At 38.3% G+C, this 13,338-nt stretch overlaps 1 protein-coding gene across 3 annotated transcripts in view; it reads right to left on the reverse strand.

Annotated features, from left to right (window-relative positions):
- The window catches only part of STIL (STIL centriolar assembly protein), a 70,253-nt gene extending 61,018 nt beyond the window's left edge, over positions 1–9,235 (reverse strand). The window contains exons 1-5 of one of the 3 annotated variants that reach the window (XM_045799607.2): positions 8,820–9,235; positions 6,897–6,983; positions 3,484–3,591; positions 1,400–1,512; positions 889–1,076 (exon numbers count right to left, since the gene is read on the reverse strand). In XM_045799607.2, the coding sequence (XP_045655563.2) occupies positions 889–1,076; positions 1,400–1,512; positions 3,484–3,591; positions 6,897–6,940 (453 nt within the window). In that variant the 5' untranslated portion in view covers positions 6,941–6,983; positions 8,820–9,235. The remainder of the gene's footprint in view (positions 1–888; positions 1,077–1,399; positions 1,513–3,483; positions 3,592–6,896; positions 6,984–8,819) is intronic. The other 2 variants (XM_045799605.2, XM_045799606.2) reach the window with 2 other exon arrangements.
- Between the last annotated feature and the right edge of the window lie 4,103 nt (positions 9,236–13,338).

Genomic DNA, 13,338 nt, shown 5'->3' on the forward strand with positions numbered 1-13,338 from the left:
GAAAAAAAACAGATGTAAACTAACTCCAACTCAACTAAGAAAATCTAAAGTCCTGGGGCGCCTGAGTGGCTCAGTCATTAAGCATCTGCCTTTGGCTCAGGTCATGATCCCAGTGTTCTGGGATCGAGCCCCGCATCAGGCTCCCTGCTCGGCAGGAAGTCTGCTTCTCCCTCTACCACTCCCCCTGCTTGTGTTCCCTCTCTCTCTGCCTCTCTCTCTGTCAAATAAATAATCTTAAAAAAAAAAAAAAAGAAAGAAAGAAAATCTAAAATCCATTCTTAATTATTTTCTTATTAACACAAATCGTCAAGTCAGTTCTTCCTGCATAGTTGCTCAGGCCCACTGTGTCCTTCCTAGCCATTCTGCCACCACTCTACTCCACGCTAATACACCTTCTCTAAAACCCACCTGACTACTGACTTGGCCTACCAACTCTCTCTGACTTCAGTCAGGCTGCCCTATTAGATTACCTATCCTTGATTTAATAGTATTTCCTCTTTTCAGAAACTTTCAATGACTCTAAGCCCATATGACAAAGTTCAAATGCCTTAGCCTGGCAGACAAAGATCTCTACAATCTGGCCAAACTAATGGTCCAGTCTGATTGCCCACAAAAAGCAGCAAAAATCTATACCCTTAATATCACCCTGAGGACATCCTGCACTTTGTTATCTTGGTCATACTGCCTCCCCTTCTGGAATGCTATCCATATTACCTCCCTAGAATCTCTGCCTTCAGAAACCACATTCAATTGTATTTTAGCAACAATCATTCAATCAGAAATTATTATGAATACTTGTTAAATATGGGTTCATTGAAATACAACATAGTACACATAACGTGATTCTTGTGTTCAATTAAGAATAATCAAGTTATCAATAAATCTCACCTTAAAAGCTGAACTGAAGTCATCTGCGTCATGAACTATTATTTCTTTTGAACAAACTCCATGAGTATGAATTTTGCATGGAATCACAAAGTCCCCAGGAAGAGAAGCCGTAGGGGTTCTTTCTAAGCATTCAGGTACTTCTCTACCAGGATCAAAACGATCTATTGTCAATGTCATACTTTCTTCATCTGAAGAACAAAAATAGCAGTTATTATATAGCATGACAAAAATTTGAAATCAATCAAGCAAGCCTACAATTATAGCAAAGCATTTTGTTCATACTAAGTATGAACCCTAAGAGTACACTAAGTTCTTATTTTAAAAAATGGCTTGCATGTATATTCTTCCACCTGACCTGTGAAGTCTGTGAGGGGTAGTGTCAACTTTTACTTACCCTTATAACCTTGGTATATTGCAAAGAAAATTAACAGAAAGCACACTACAATAATTGGCTGAATTCAAAACATAAATTCTATTATAGTTATGAAAATATCTTTTTAAAGTATATTACCTTCATCTACTGTGACAGAACCAAGTAAAAAGCAAGGCAGGTTTTTTTTATTCTGCTTAGCATGACGACAAGCAAGTCGGAGGGTCTTTTCAGTTACCACAAGCTTTGGATTTCTGAAAAATAACAAAAGTCTTTCATGAATATGGTAGATCTGATATCCTAAAAACCCTCCTGCCATGAAATGCTGCCTAAAATATAACACACATCTTTTAACATGTACAGAAAAATCATTGTTGAGAAATTCTAGGGTCAAAGATGGGGAGGAGGTGGGGGTGGGTAGGAAGAGCTGCCTGGAAACCAGAATTGCACTAAGTAGACACTGCAGTTATAGTTGTTCTCTGAGCATTTGCTTAATTTTACGAACCAGAGCAAGGATCAAGAAACTGTGAGGCCAGCCTCCTGTTTCTATAAATGAGGTTTGATTGAAATACCACATCTGTTTGTTTACATATGGTCTGTGGACTTCAGATACTATTACTGAATGTAGAATATATAAAAAATATGATTAAAATGTGAAGTATATAAAAGGGACTCCAAAATATGAGCAAGGAAGTAGATACTATCAAAAAAAAAAATGAGGCAAATTTGAAAAAGAACCACAAAGAACTGCAGAAATAAAAATAAAATCAATTACAAACTCAATATAATGAACTGGGGATAGGTACATGAATTTTTATTATCCTATAAACTCTGCACATATATTTTAAATAAGCTTTCATATATATGGAATACTTCCACATTTAAAAAACCTAAGCGTACAGATTAGATGGCAACTAAGTACACCTAAAGAGAAAATCAGTAGAGGTGAAGAAAAAATTACTCACATTGTAGCACAAAAAGATAACAGAAAATATAAAAGGTCAAGAGACATCAAGAAAAGAATGAACAAGTCTAAGAAATATTTCATTGAACTTCCATAGGACCATTGGAGTTTTTTTAAAAGATTTTATGTATTTATTTGAGAGAGACAGAGAGAGAGAGTATGAGCAGAGAGAGGGAGAAGGAGACTCCCTGCTGGGCAGGATGCCCAGGACCTGGCTCCATCCCAGGACCCTGAAATAATGACCAGAGCCGAAGGCAGATGCTTAACCAACTGAGCCACCCAGGCACCCCCACAAGATTCTTTTTTATCAATGATACTATCCTCCTCTGCCAACTGGTTTAGAACTTACTTTTTGACTTGTATCTCTCCTTTAGTTTGACTGAATCCATCATCAAATGCTATAAGTTATTTCTTTAAAATACCTTGTTTCATTCTTTCCTTTTGATCTTAATACTGCTACATTGCTCTAAACCCTTATAATAGCAACCATTTATTTGAATACCTCCTATGTTCTAGGCACCGTGCCAACTGCTGCTTTACATAGCCTGTCTCATTTAATCCTTACAAGAGTGCTATGAAACAGTTATTGTTATTCCCATTTTCTAAATAAGGAAACTGATCCTTGCCTACTTTACTGAAGTTGCATAAATAAGAAGTGGTAGAATCAGGATTTGACCCCCCAGGCCGTCTGACTCCAGGTAAACAAACCAGTATGGCATAAATCGATGTTGCTTAGATTACAGAAAACCATCTCACAGCTAAGCTAACTCCAGGTTCTCCCCACTATGACCCATCCTTCTTAGAATTCTGCTTTCAACAAGTAACTCCCTTACACACAAAATTGCAGTGGATCTCTATTTTCTATTTCTTTAAGCCTAAGTTTTTATGTCTTTCTTTCAAGATCTGCCCATAACCATATTTTATATTTCTTCTAAAATGATCTATCCACTCAAAATCAGTTCAATCTTCTCAATGTTTTACAAAGACAGCATGCTAAAGCACAATGAAATACCCTTTCAGTTTTTATTATATTTTGTCTCTTGAATTCCTACAATACTTAGAACTTAAGATTTGCAGAACATTTTAACTGTGAAATTAAGATTATTTCTCAAAAGCACAAAAGGGATAGTTTGTTTGAGGGGATTTCTGAATGGAAAAGTTAAAAAAAAAAAGGAATCAGTCATAGTAATCAACTTTGCCTTACACATCCTTTTGATTCCTGTTTATACTGGTTTGATTTGAAAAGAGAAACATCTTATACCTGTAGTAATTGAGATGTAAGTAGATGAAATCTCCAACTGGGATTGGGTTCCAAAGTGCACATTTTGATGGAGGAAAGTAGAAAGGTACCATCCTGCTTGAAGGAAACCTTTAAAAAAAGTTTTTAAATCAAAGCACAATGAAAAGCAAACTTAGCAGAAATTTTATAAGAAGCAGTTTAACATTAAATGATGGGGCTTTTCAAACTACTTATGTTAATTTTAAAGGAGCTTAGAAATATTTTTAAAAAGTTAAAAAAAAAATCCTTATAACCTTACTATCAAGAAAACAAGCACTCAAAATTTACATATAGCTTTTTCCTGTCCTTTTTTTCCTATGCATACATAAATTTATATACACACGTTTCTTAAAAAGAATGGGAAGGGGCGCCTGGCTGGCTCAGCTGGTAGAGCATGTGACCCCTGATCTCACGGTTGTGAGTTCAAGCCACACAGTGGACATGGAGCCTACTTAAAAAGAAAAAAGAAAATAAATAAATAAATAAATAAATAAATAAATAAATAAGAATCAGGAGTATTAATCCTATAATATCCTTATTAAGTAACAGAGAAATAGTATAAACCATGAAATTACATTTAAATTTAAAATTAAAATTCTGTCCCTCTGAACTAATTTCTAGATAACACCCAACAAAATTATGAAAAGCACAAAAACTTAATACAGTCTTCATTTTTCAGTGTTTCTAAACTTGGTATCTTGGGTCCTATCACTTCAGTTTAATTGGTAATGAAGCATCAAAAGGACAGCATTATAAGTAACTCCTTAGCAAAGACCCTAGAGACAGCATAAAGCAAGGTTTCAATGTTAAATCATACAGAACACCATCATAAAGTTTTTATTTTACGTAAGTGAGTAACATGAGAAAACCATAAGAAAAAAACAATGGAGAGAAAGAACTGAGGAAAAGATATCAGCCAGAGTCCCGTGTAATTAAAGCACGCAAGCTCTGACAGTGAGCTACCTATACCAGTGCATTTGTGGGCTAGTAGACTATTTAGTTGAACTAAAAGAATATTAATCATATCATGTATTAAGAATACCTCGTTCTAGATCTTACTTTCACATATCATCTAATGAAGCTTCTCAGCTACAAGACTAGCCCGTTTACTGATCACCTACTGTGTGCCAGGCATACCAGAAGGCACTTTACATACACAAGATTTCTCACTAAAACTTCCAGAAACACTTTATTATCCATTTTATCAATAACAAACTATAACTCTCCTAACTTTATACAACAATTAAAAAGCTGAATGGTATAGTGCTTTAGAACCTGGATTCCAATTCCGGCTCCACCACTATTCCTAGCTGTGTGCTTTCAAATCCATGTCCAATTTGAGCTCATAATATCTGTAAGAAGGATCTTTAATCTCCCGTTTTTGAAATGAGGACATAGTCTGAGCTGTTCAAGGTCACAAAGCTAGTAAGTAACAAACTGTCAGTTTATCTAAGTTTCTATATCTAATATATTTATCACTTATCAGTTGGTGAGAGGCAGTATGATGTGGTGGATAAAGCAAAATGTCTGGAAATCAATTGTTTAGGTCTGAAAACTCGCTTCAAAATTTGCTACCTGTGTGACCTTGCTCACGTTATTTAATGTCTCGGTGCCTCAGTTTCCTCATCTGTTAAACAGGATAATACCTGTATCTCCTGGCAATTACACTGAATATTAAATGAGTGCATCTATGTAAAGGGTTTAAAGTAGAAGTCACATCAGATTTAAATCCTGCCTATACCACTTATCAACTATATAACTCTGGATTGGTTAATCACTCTACAGTTTAAAAAAAAAGAGGCAGGGGTATAATAATAGCACCTATACCTCATAGGTTTGTTATGAGGATTAAATAAGAATAATGTAATATGCTTATTAGCACAGCAAACGGCACGTAACAAGATCTCAATAAATGTTGCTATTACTCCTTTTCTTAATCTAAGGTATACCATAGACTTTAGAGGCAGGGGAAACACAACCATCCTGCAACGTGGCACAAAATTTTACATGTATGTATGTAAGTGTTTTATCTTATGGGAGGGGATTCATGCTATCAGATATTCAAAGCGGTCTATAACCCCTAAATAATTCAGAACTGTTGTAGCCCAGAGATTATTGAAAACCAGAGGTCAGGGGCACCTGGATGGCTCAGTTAAGCGTCTGCCTTCAGCTCAGGTCATGATCCCGGGGTCCTGAGATTGAGCCCCACGTCGTGCTCCCTGCTCCACAGGGAGTCCGTTTCTCCCTCTCCCCCTGCCTCTCCTCTGCTTATGTTCTCTCTCTCACTCTCAAATAAATAAATAAAATCTTAAAAAAAAAAAAAAGAAAGAAAACCAAAGGTCATTAAATAAGTAAAAAAACTAGAGTTGAATATATCAGGAATAATCAATTTAAATTACATGAGAATATTATCTTACCTAGAATGTAAGGAATGAATTTGACCCAAAAATAAAATAAAAAAGAGAATGTATTGGCTTGTTGCAAGTGCAACAAGTTTTTTCAAAGAACAGAGTCGACAAATTTTCAAAGAATAAGGGGTGGCAGCAGGATAAAACAGAAGGGCCAAAATTAAGCAAAAGGAATATGATAGCCTCTTTGGGTCATGTTTCCCACTATCTTCATCAAAAACATCTGGCAGAAAAGAAAAGTACAGAGAATGAAGGTAACTCATGGATATAATTATAGTTTAGAAGAAAAAAAAAATTCACGTCAGCATTAATTGTCCCTCCCTAGAGGGAAAAAAGGAACGATAAATGACCTAAACAGCCAAATAACACAAGCCAATCTGCCTTATCCCCAGAGTACTGACAGACTGAGAAAATTAGGGGACAGGTGGCAAACTCCTCCTTCCTATTCCACATGAGTGGGGAAAGGTTTAGGGACATTTAAAGAAACTTGGTATATCCAATGTGAAATTTTTCCCATCAAGGATTAGGTTTTACACAAAGGAAGGAACCCAACCACTTTCTCACTTGTCTAGGATGTAAATAAATATGTCTATGATTTTTAGCCTCGAGAGCTCAGGTTCTATTTCCCATCAATAAAGATGCGCTGTGAAACCATAAAAGAGAAGATGGGAATGAAAGTAATATTTACTAAGTGCCTACTATGTGCTAGACCCTTTACTTTAGTAATCTTATTTAATCCTTCACAATAATCTTCTGTTATATAGAGATTACTATCCCCCATTTACAGATGAGGAAACTGAGGCTTAGAGAAGTTAATTAACTTGATCAAGGTCACCCACCTACCAAGTGGTAGAGCTGAGATGTGGACCCAGGTTTTCCTGATTTGAAAGTTGTTGTTGCTGTTGTTGTTGTTGTTTTCCTATTCCAACCTATCTTCCCAAGTTATGAGAAGTAGTGAAAAAAATTTTAATAAAAATGTTTCTATACCTGGTATTCATCTGGGGCCCTGCAAGAGAATATGTAGGCTCCATGATAGTTGGTGAATTATGTATTCAATTTCAAATGCTTAGTATCCTAAAAAAGTAAAGAGAATGTTACTAATGAATGATAAAAACAAAAAATAAGAAACATGATTTCACCACATATTAACAGTACAGGCAAAATTAGGTTACTTATATGAAGTGCCTTCATCTTTGGATTAGTAAGATAAAATGCTTGTAGAATCTGATCATTTTCATACTTTATAGTCATTCTGCCTATAAATTAATGTTAATATTAATCTAGGCAGCAGGCAGTATTTAATATATGAAATTTTGACCAAAAGCCTCACAATATTCAGAAAACCTCAAAACAGTACATAGGAACAACAAACTAGATATTTATTGGATCTGTAACAAGGTTAACAAACCTTAAATCTTGTGGAGACAGAGACAAATACTGCATCCCCACAAACGGACTTGTTTCCCTACAGAATCAGTGGTCTTTTTTTGGCTGCACATGCCCTCTCTGGGTACTCCTCATCCACTCCCATTGTTTCCACACCCATCTGTACATAGCAAACTCTCAGCTTCCACCTCTCTTCTCAGTTTCAAACCTATATTTCTAATTGCCCACTGGGTATCTCCATCTAAATATTATCAAAGCAAAATACAGAGCTCATAGTCCTTTCTTTACAGTTCAGTATTTCCTATACTCTTTTATTAGGTCTTGGGAGTTCTTTAGGCCCTGTACATTCTACTTTAATTCTAGCAAGAAGGAATCGTCTGAAGCAAGATAAGGGAGGAGAGAGTTATTAATGCAGGTGCAGAAGAGATTTTTCAGATAAAGCCAGAGGCTGAAATTACTGACTAGAACAAAATCTTGTTTAGAGTGTTCTTGTAACATTGACTAAAAAGCCCCTCTTGGAGATATCTGGATTTCATGCATCATCTATGGAATGAAGGCTTTAAACTTGAAAGCCCTTCTACATCACTTGGTTGTCACAGGTTACAGTATTCGGATCGATATTTGTAACTCTAGAAAGTACATAAAATGCCATTTTTCTTCATTAAACAAAAAAGTCTTAAAGCTCCATATTTGTCCCCTCTTCCTTTATGTATTAGGGTAAAAAGATAATGTTGATCTATTTCTCATTTTAAAACAATATATGAGTTTATTCTAAGAGTATCACACAAGCAATTAAAGCCAGTGAAACTAAAACCACATACCACCTATATCTAGCAAAACAGATTCTTCTCAGATAATGGCATCGTTTATCAAAATGGAAACCCTGAAGTTATCCTTACCTCCCCTTCCTCCCTGTTTCCCCATATAAATTCTGCCTTAACATCTCTCCAACCTTAGTTCCTGACTTCAATTCTCACCAGATTTACAGAAAAGTCCCCAGAGTGCTCCTAGAAGGGTATTTGTGCCTATCTGGCCAAATTATTCCCCCTACTTAAAAAGCTGATGGCTCTTCTTTATATACAAAATAAAGCACCTTCACAATCTGGCCCCACCTTGTTATTCCAACCTCATCCTTTACCCTACATTCCAACCAAATTGAACTATTTACAGTTCCCCCAGTTCAAGCATCTTTGCACAGTCTGTTCCCTTAACTTGGAATGCCCTGGTAAAGCTCCATCATCCTTCACAGTCCAAATCCAATGTCACTTGCTCTGTAAAACCATCTCCTGGACACCATGTGATGTGACCACCGCCTGCGTTCACACACACAGCATTTTCACACTGTATTGCTTACACACTATTCCCAGTAGACCACGGACCTCAAGCCTTAACTGACCCCTTAACTACGTAGCTATATAAGCTGAATGCGAGGAATGCAAGAACCAGCACACTTCAGCCATCGAAGCTTCACAGTAAAAACACCTTTAAATGGCACGTTATCTACGGCAAACCTCTTTCACATACCTAACGACAAACGATTCCTAGGGAATTCGTGGTCCGCTTGACTTATTTCTGCCAGTAGTTCCCCTTCACATCGTCGGCCTCTGGCTCCAGGAGGGCTGAACCCACCACAGGGCCCCGAATGTTGCCCACCGTCCTCCTCCGAGCTTCGCTGCCGCCCTTCGGAAGAATCCAGGACACAAAGCCAGGCTCACCGCAACCTCCGCCCAGCGGGGTCCGTTTGTTAGGTCGGAAGAGAGGTCGGCTCCAAGGAGCGCCTCCGCCGCCTCCACCCCGCCTCCGGGACGTTAGGGTCGCGGGAACCGAGGCGGCAAACAGAGGTTCGCGAAACCGAAGCCCGCGCCGCGCCTACTGACTGGTCGGAAATCCGACCCGTCAGGGGCAGGGGCGGCGCCAGAGGCAACTCGCACGGTCGCCGTGACGTACTGCTACATCAGCCAATCAGCTCTCCGCACCAATCCGGCGCTTGACCAATCCCAAGCCTCATTGGAGAAATGAGTGCGCCACCGGCCCTCCAGGATCAGATTCCGGAGGATTTAAACACTACATTTCGGTCAACGGTTAAGTTCCGGGGTGGGGCGGGCCTTGCGCACGCGCAATGAGAAGCCCAATCCCGTGGATGCAGGGGTGGCAGAGGCAGTGGGAAGTGCTTGCTGTCCGAATTGTCGCTCGGCGAGTAGAAGCGGACAAAACTTTTTACTTAAATGGACAAAAGAGAGGGAAGTTAGGTTACTTCTAGTTTCTGAGCTAAGAAGAATCCTCTCCTGTCAATAACAACAACAACAAAAGTTTTAATTCCTTACCGTTGAGTAGAAAAGAACGTGATTTAAATTTATAAACCATTTATTCTTAGTCTCTACGACTAATGTTGGTAATTGAGCTTTCTCCACCATTATTTTATATGATTGACCTGCAACAGCCAAAGTGGGTATTATCACTATTCAAAAAGGTAGTAAATGTAAAAAAAATGTGTAAAACCACACCGCTAGTTAGTGTGGAGTGAGGATTTGAAATGCCACTTTCCTCTACATTTCACTTATAGTAGCTTTCCGAGCAATTTGGGAATGTCAAAGTGTGAGATGCAACTGTAGGTTGTATTGTTCTGAGTAAGCGTCCACTCTTTCGAGGGAGTTAGAACACTATCCTTTTTTTTTTTTTTTTAAGGTTTTATTTATTTGTCAGAGAGAGCAGAGTGTGAGCATAAGCAGGGGGAGCGGTAGGCAGAGAGAGAAGCAGGCTCCCCACCCAGCAAGGAGCCCAATGCAGGACTGGATCCCAGGACCCTGGGATCATGACCTGAGCAGAAGGCAGACGCTTAACTGACTAGGCCACCCAGGAGTCCCCAAAACATTATCCTGAAAAATGTATCAAACTAGCCAAGAGAGGGGTGCCTGGGTGACTCAGTCAGTTGAGCAACTGACTCCCAATTTCAGCTCAGGTCCTGATCTGGGGTTGTGGGATCGTCCCAGGGTGGGGCTCTGCCTTCAGCAGGGAGTCTGCTTGAGATTCTCTTCTCCCTCTGCCTCACCCCCTGCTCGCAGTGGTGGGCAAGTGCCTTCTTTCTCTCTCTCTCTCTCAAATAAATAAATTAAAAAAAAAAAAACTAGCCAATAGAGATATGCGCTATAGAATGTCATTCTCTGCTTTCCTGAAAAAATTCTTAGAATGTAGGGCACACATTTTAAGAGAATTGATGGTGAGTTCCTCAGCTCTGGTATGAGAGTAGGAAGATCCTCAGACAGTGTTGCATGTCTGACAAAGTGTTGGCCAACCCAATAGGGAGCTCGGGAACAACGATTGCCCATTAGAAGAGTTACACATTAGGCAGAAATGGCTAGAATCCTTGCTGTGCTTAGTCATTGGCTGGGGCTTCTAAGAAAAAGCAAGCACCAAGCTAAGGCAGATCCTGAAGGCCACAGCAAGAGGCTGTTAGCCAAGTGTATGCTTTGCAGCTGATTGGCATGACCTTTCTGGAGAAAGACACCTTGATGGCTGTCATGAGTTACATTAAGTGCAAAGGCCCACGGAGGGAGCTCCCTGGCATCTTCAAGGAAGACCAAGGAGGCCAGTATGTCCTTAGCAGAGCGAGTGAGGAGAAGAATAGTAAGGGTTGAAGGGGAGAAGGTGTTGGTAGACCACACAGGGCCTTAAAGGCCATGATAAGGATTTGGTTGCACTTTTGAGTTAGACAGGAAGTCACCAGAATATTTTTATTTTATTTTACTTTATTTTATTTTATTTTTATTTTTATTTATTTATTTTTAAAGTAGGCTGCACACCTACAACGTGGGGCTTGAACTCAAAATCCTGAGATTAAAAGTCACATGCTTTATCAACTGAGCCAACCAGGTGCCCTAACCACTGGAATATTCTAAACAAGGGCTGCAAGATCTGACTTTAGGTTTCAGAAGACTACTGTGGTTGCTACTTTGAGAATAAACTGGAGGGGGAAGGGGAAGCAAGGAGACCAGTTAGAAAGCTACTGCAAGCCACCTAGGAGAGACACTGATGGTGGCTTGAACCAGAGTGGTAGCAATAGAGGTGGTGAAAGGTGGCTGGATTCTAGATATATTTTGAAGTAAAATCAACAGGATTTCATTAGAGATTGAATTTGGGATGTAAAAGAAAGGGACTTTGGGTGGGACCCTATTGATCTATGGTTTTCTTTAGAACTACTTTAAGATACCTGAAAGAGAAATGTAAGATGATATTAGATAAAAGAGAAAGGATGAACATAACACATAACTCCCTCCTTAGGTGTAGGGTAGGCATAGAGTACAGTAGGGAAAGAGGGGAGGAAAGAGTAACTTTACACTGGAGAAACTTGACCAAAGCTACTTCAGCCAGGTGATCACGGTCAAATTGTCATAACTCATGTAGATAGTATGTACACTGGATATGCTGTGTTGAAAATGGCATATCCAGTGTACATACTATCAACATGACTTATGACAATGTTGGCCGTATCTAGGGGTGTCTTGGTGGCTCAGTCAGTTAAGGGTCCAACTCTTGATTTCAGCTCAGGTCATGATCTCAGGGTCATGAGATCAAACCCCGTGTCAGTGGAGCTTGCTTAAGATTCTCTCTCACCTTCTCCCTCTTCCCCTCCTCCCCAACCCCTTGCACGTATGCTCTCTCTCTCAAAAAATAAAAACAAAAACAAAAAAAGAAACCAAGAAAATCTAAAATAAACTATGGACTTTAGTTAATAATAATGTACCAATATTGGTTAATTAATTGTAACAAATGTACCATACTAAATATAAGATGTTAATAATAGAGGGAAACTCTGTGGGGGGTATATAAGAACTTTGTACTAGGTTCTTAATTTTTCTATAAATCTAAAACTGTTCTAAAAAATAAAGTCTACTAAAAAGAAAAAAGGAAGGGACAAGAGGAGAGTTGAAACATATGCTAACTTTTTGAGCAACAACAATAAAATAAAATGTCTTCTTTTTGCTTAATAAGAACTCAAATACCAGTAAGACTTCAATTAAACATTTTATTACCACTGGATTCCTAAGCAGGATATACACTTAATGATATGCATAATACAGATACTTCTCAAATTAAATGAAGAGAAAGGTAATTATTGACTTCATTTAAGGATTGGAACGACTCAGCCTCATATTTAGAACAACTGAGAGGTGCCTAAAGTGCCTACTTCCCTAAATATTGAGAACATTTTTTGAATTATGTTATAATGTAACAATCACTGGCTTTGGGGATCTGGCCTCAATTCTGCCATTTAATCTCTCTAAAATTGATTTTCCTCATTTGCATATTGTACATTATTATAGAAAAGAGTTAATGAGTGCGAAAGTTAATTAAAAGAGTACCCATATATTATTTGTCCAGATGTATTGACAATTGACAGTGTTAATAAATGAGCAACACATTCATAGAGATTAAGGGAACTGATTTGTTAAATTAGAGAATAAGCTTAGTGAAATAAAATCTACAAATGCTATACCAAGGACTTACTACCCACTCAGCTTTGCGCTTGATGGCATAGGGAACTGGAAGGATATAACAAACAGAACAAGGAAGGCCCAATTTTAAAGGTGGGGTAATAAGAGGTAATTATTCAAAGCAAATATGAATTATTTTTAGATTGCAGACAATTTAAATAGACTGAATATATACTATTCTATTGATCTCTTCTTTGATCCCCGTTTTTAAAAATTTATGTCATTTCAGGACACTAGGGAATTGCTCTGGTTATGGGTCCCTACAGAGAAAAGCTACCAGCCTTACTTTTCAAATTTGCAAGTGCTTTAATTTGCTTCACAGAGGATCATTTCTAGTATGGTATACATTTAAAAAATGCATGAGTTTGTTGCACAAACAATGCTATAACAAGAAAAAAAATTATAAAGGGCAAATTTCACCCAAAATTCTACATCTTAACACATCCGTTGTTCTCATTTTTCCTTATTCCCTTTCAGTCCCTGTCTACATGCCATAGTCTTTATGTTAACCCTGGGTAAATGTTTGGTGTCATAAGCCCTGGCATGTCTGC

This window comes from Ursus americanus, chromosome 12 (genome assembly GCF_024610735.1).
Source record: "Ursus americanus isolate L20-20 chromosome 12, mUrsAme1.1.p, whole genome shotgun sequence".
In the NCBI taxonomy this organism is placed as follows: Eukaryota; Metazoa; Chordata; class Mammalia; order Carnivora; family Ursidae; genus Ursus; species Ursus americanus.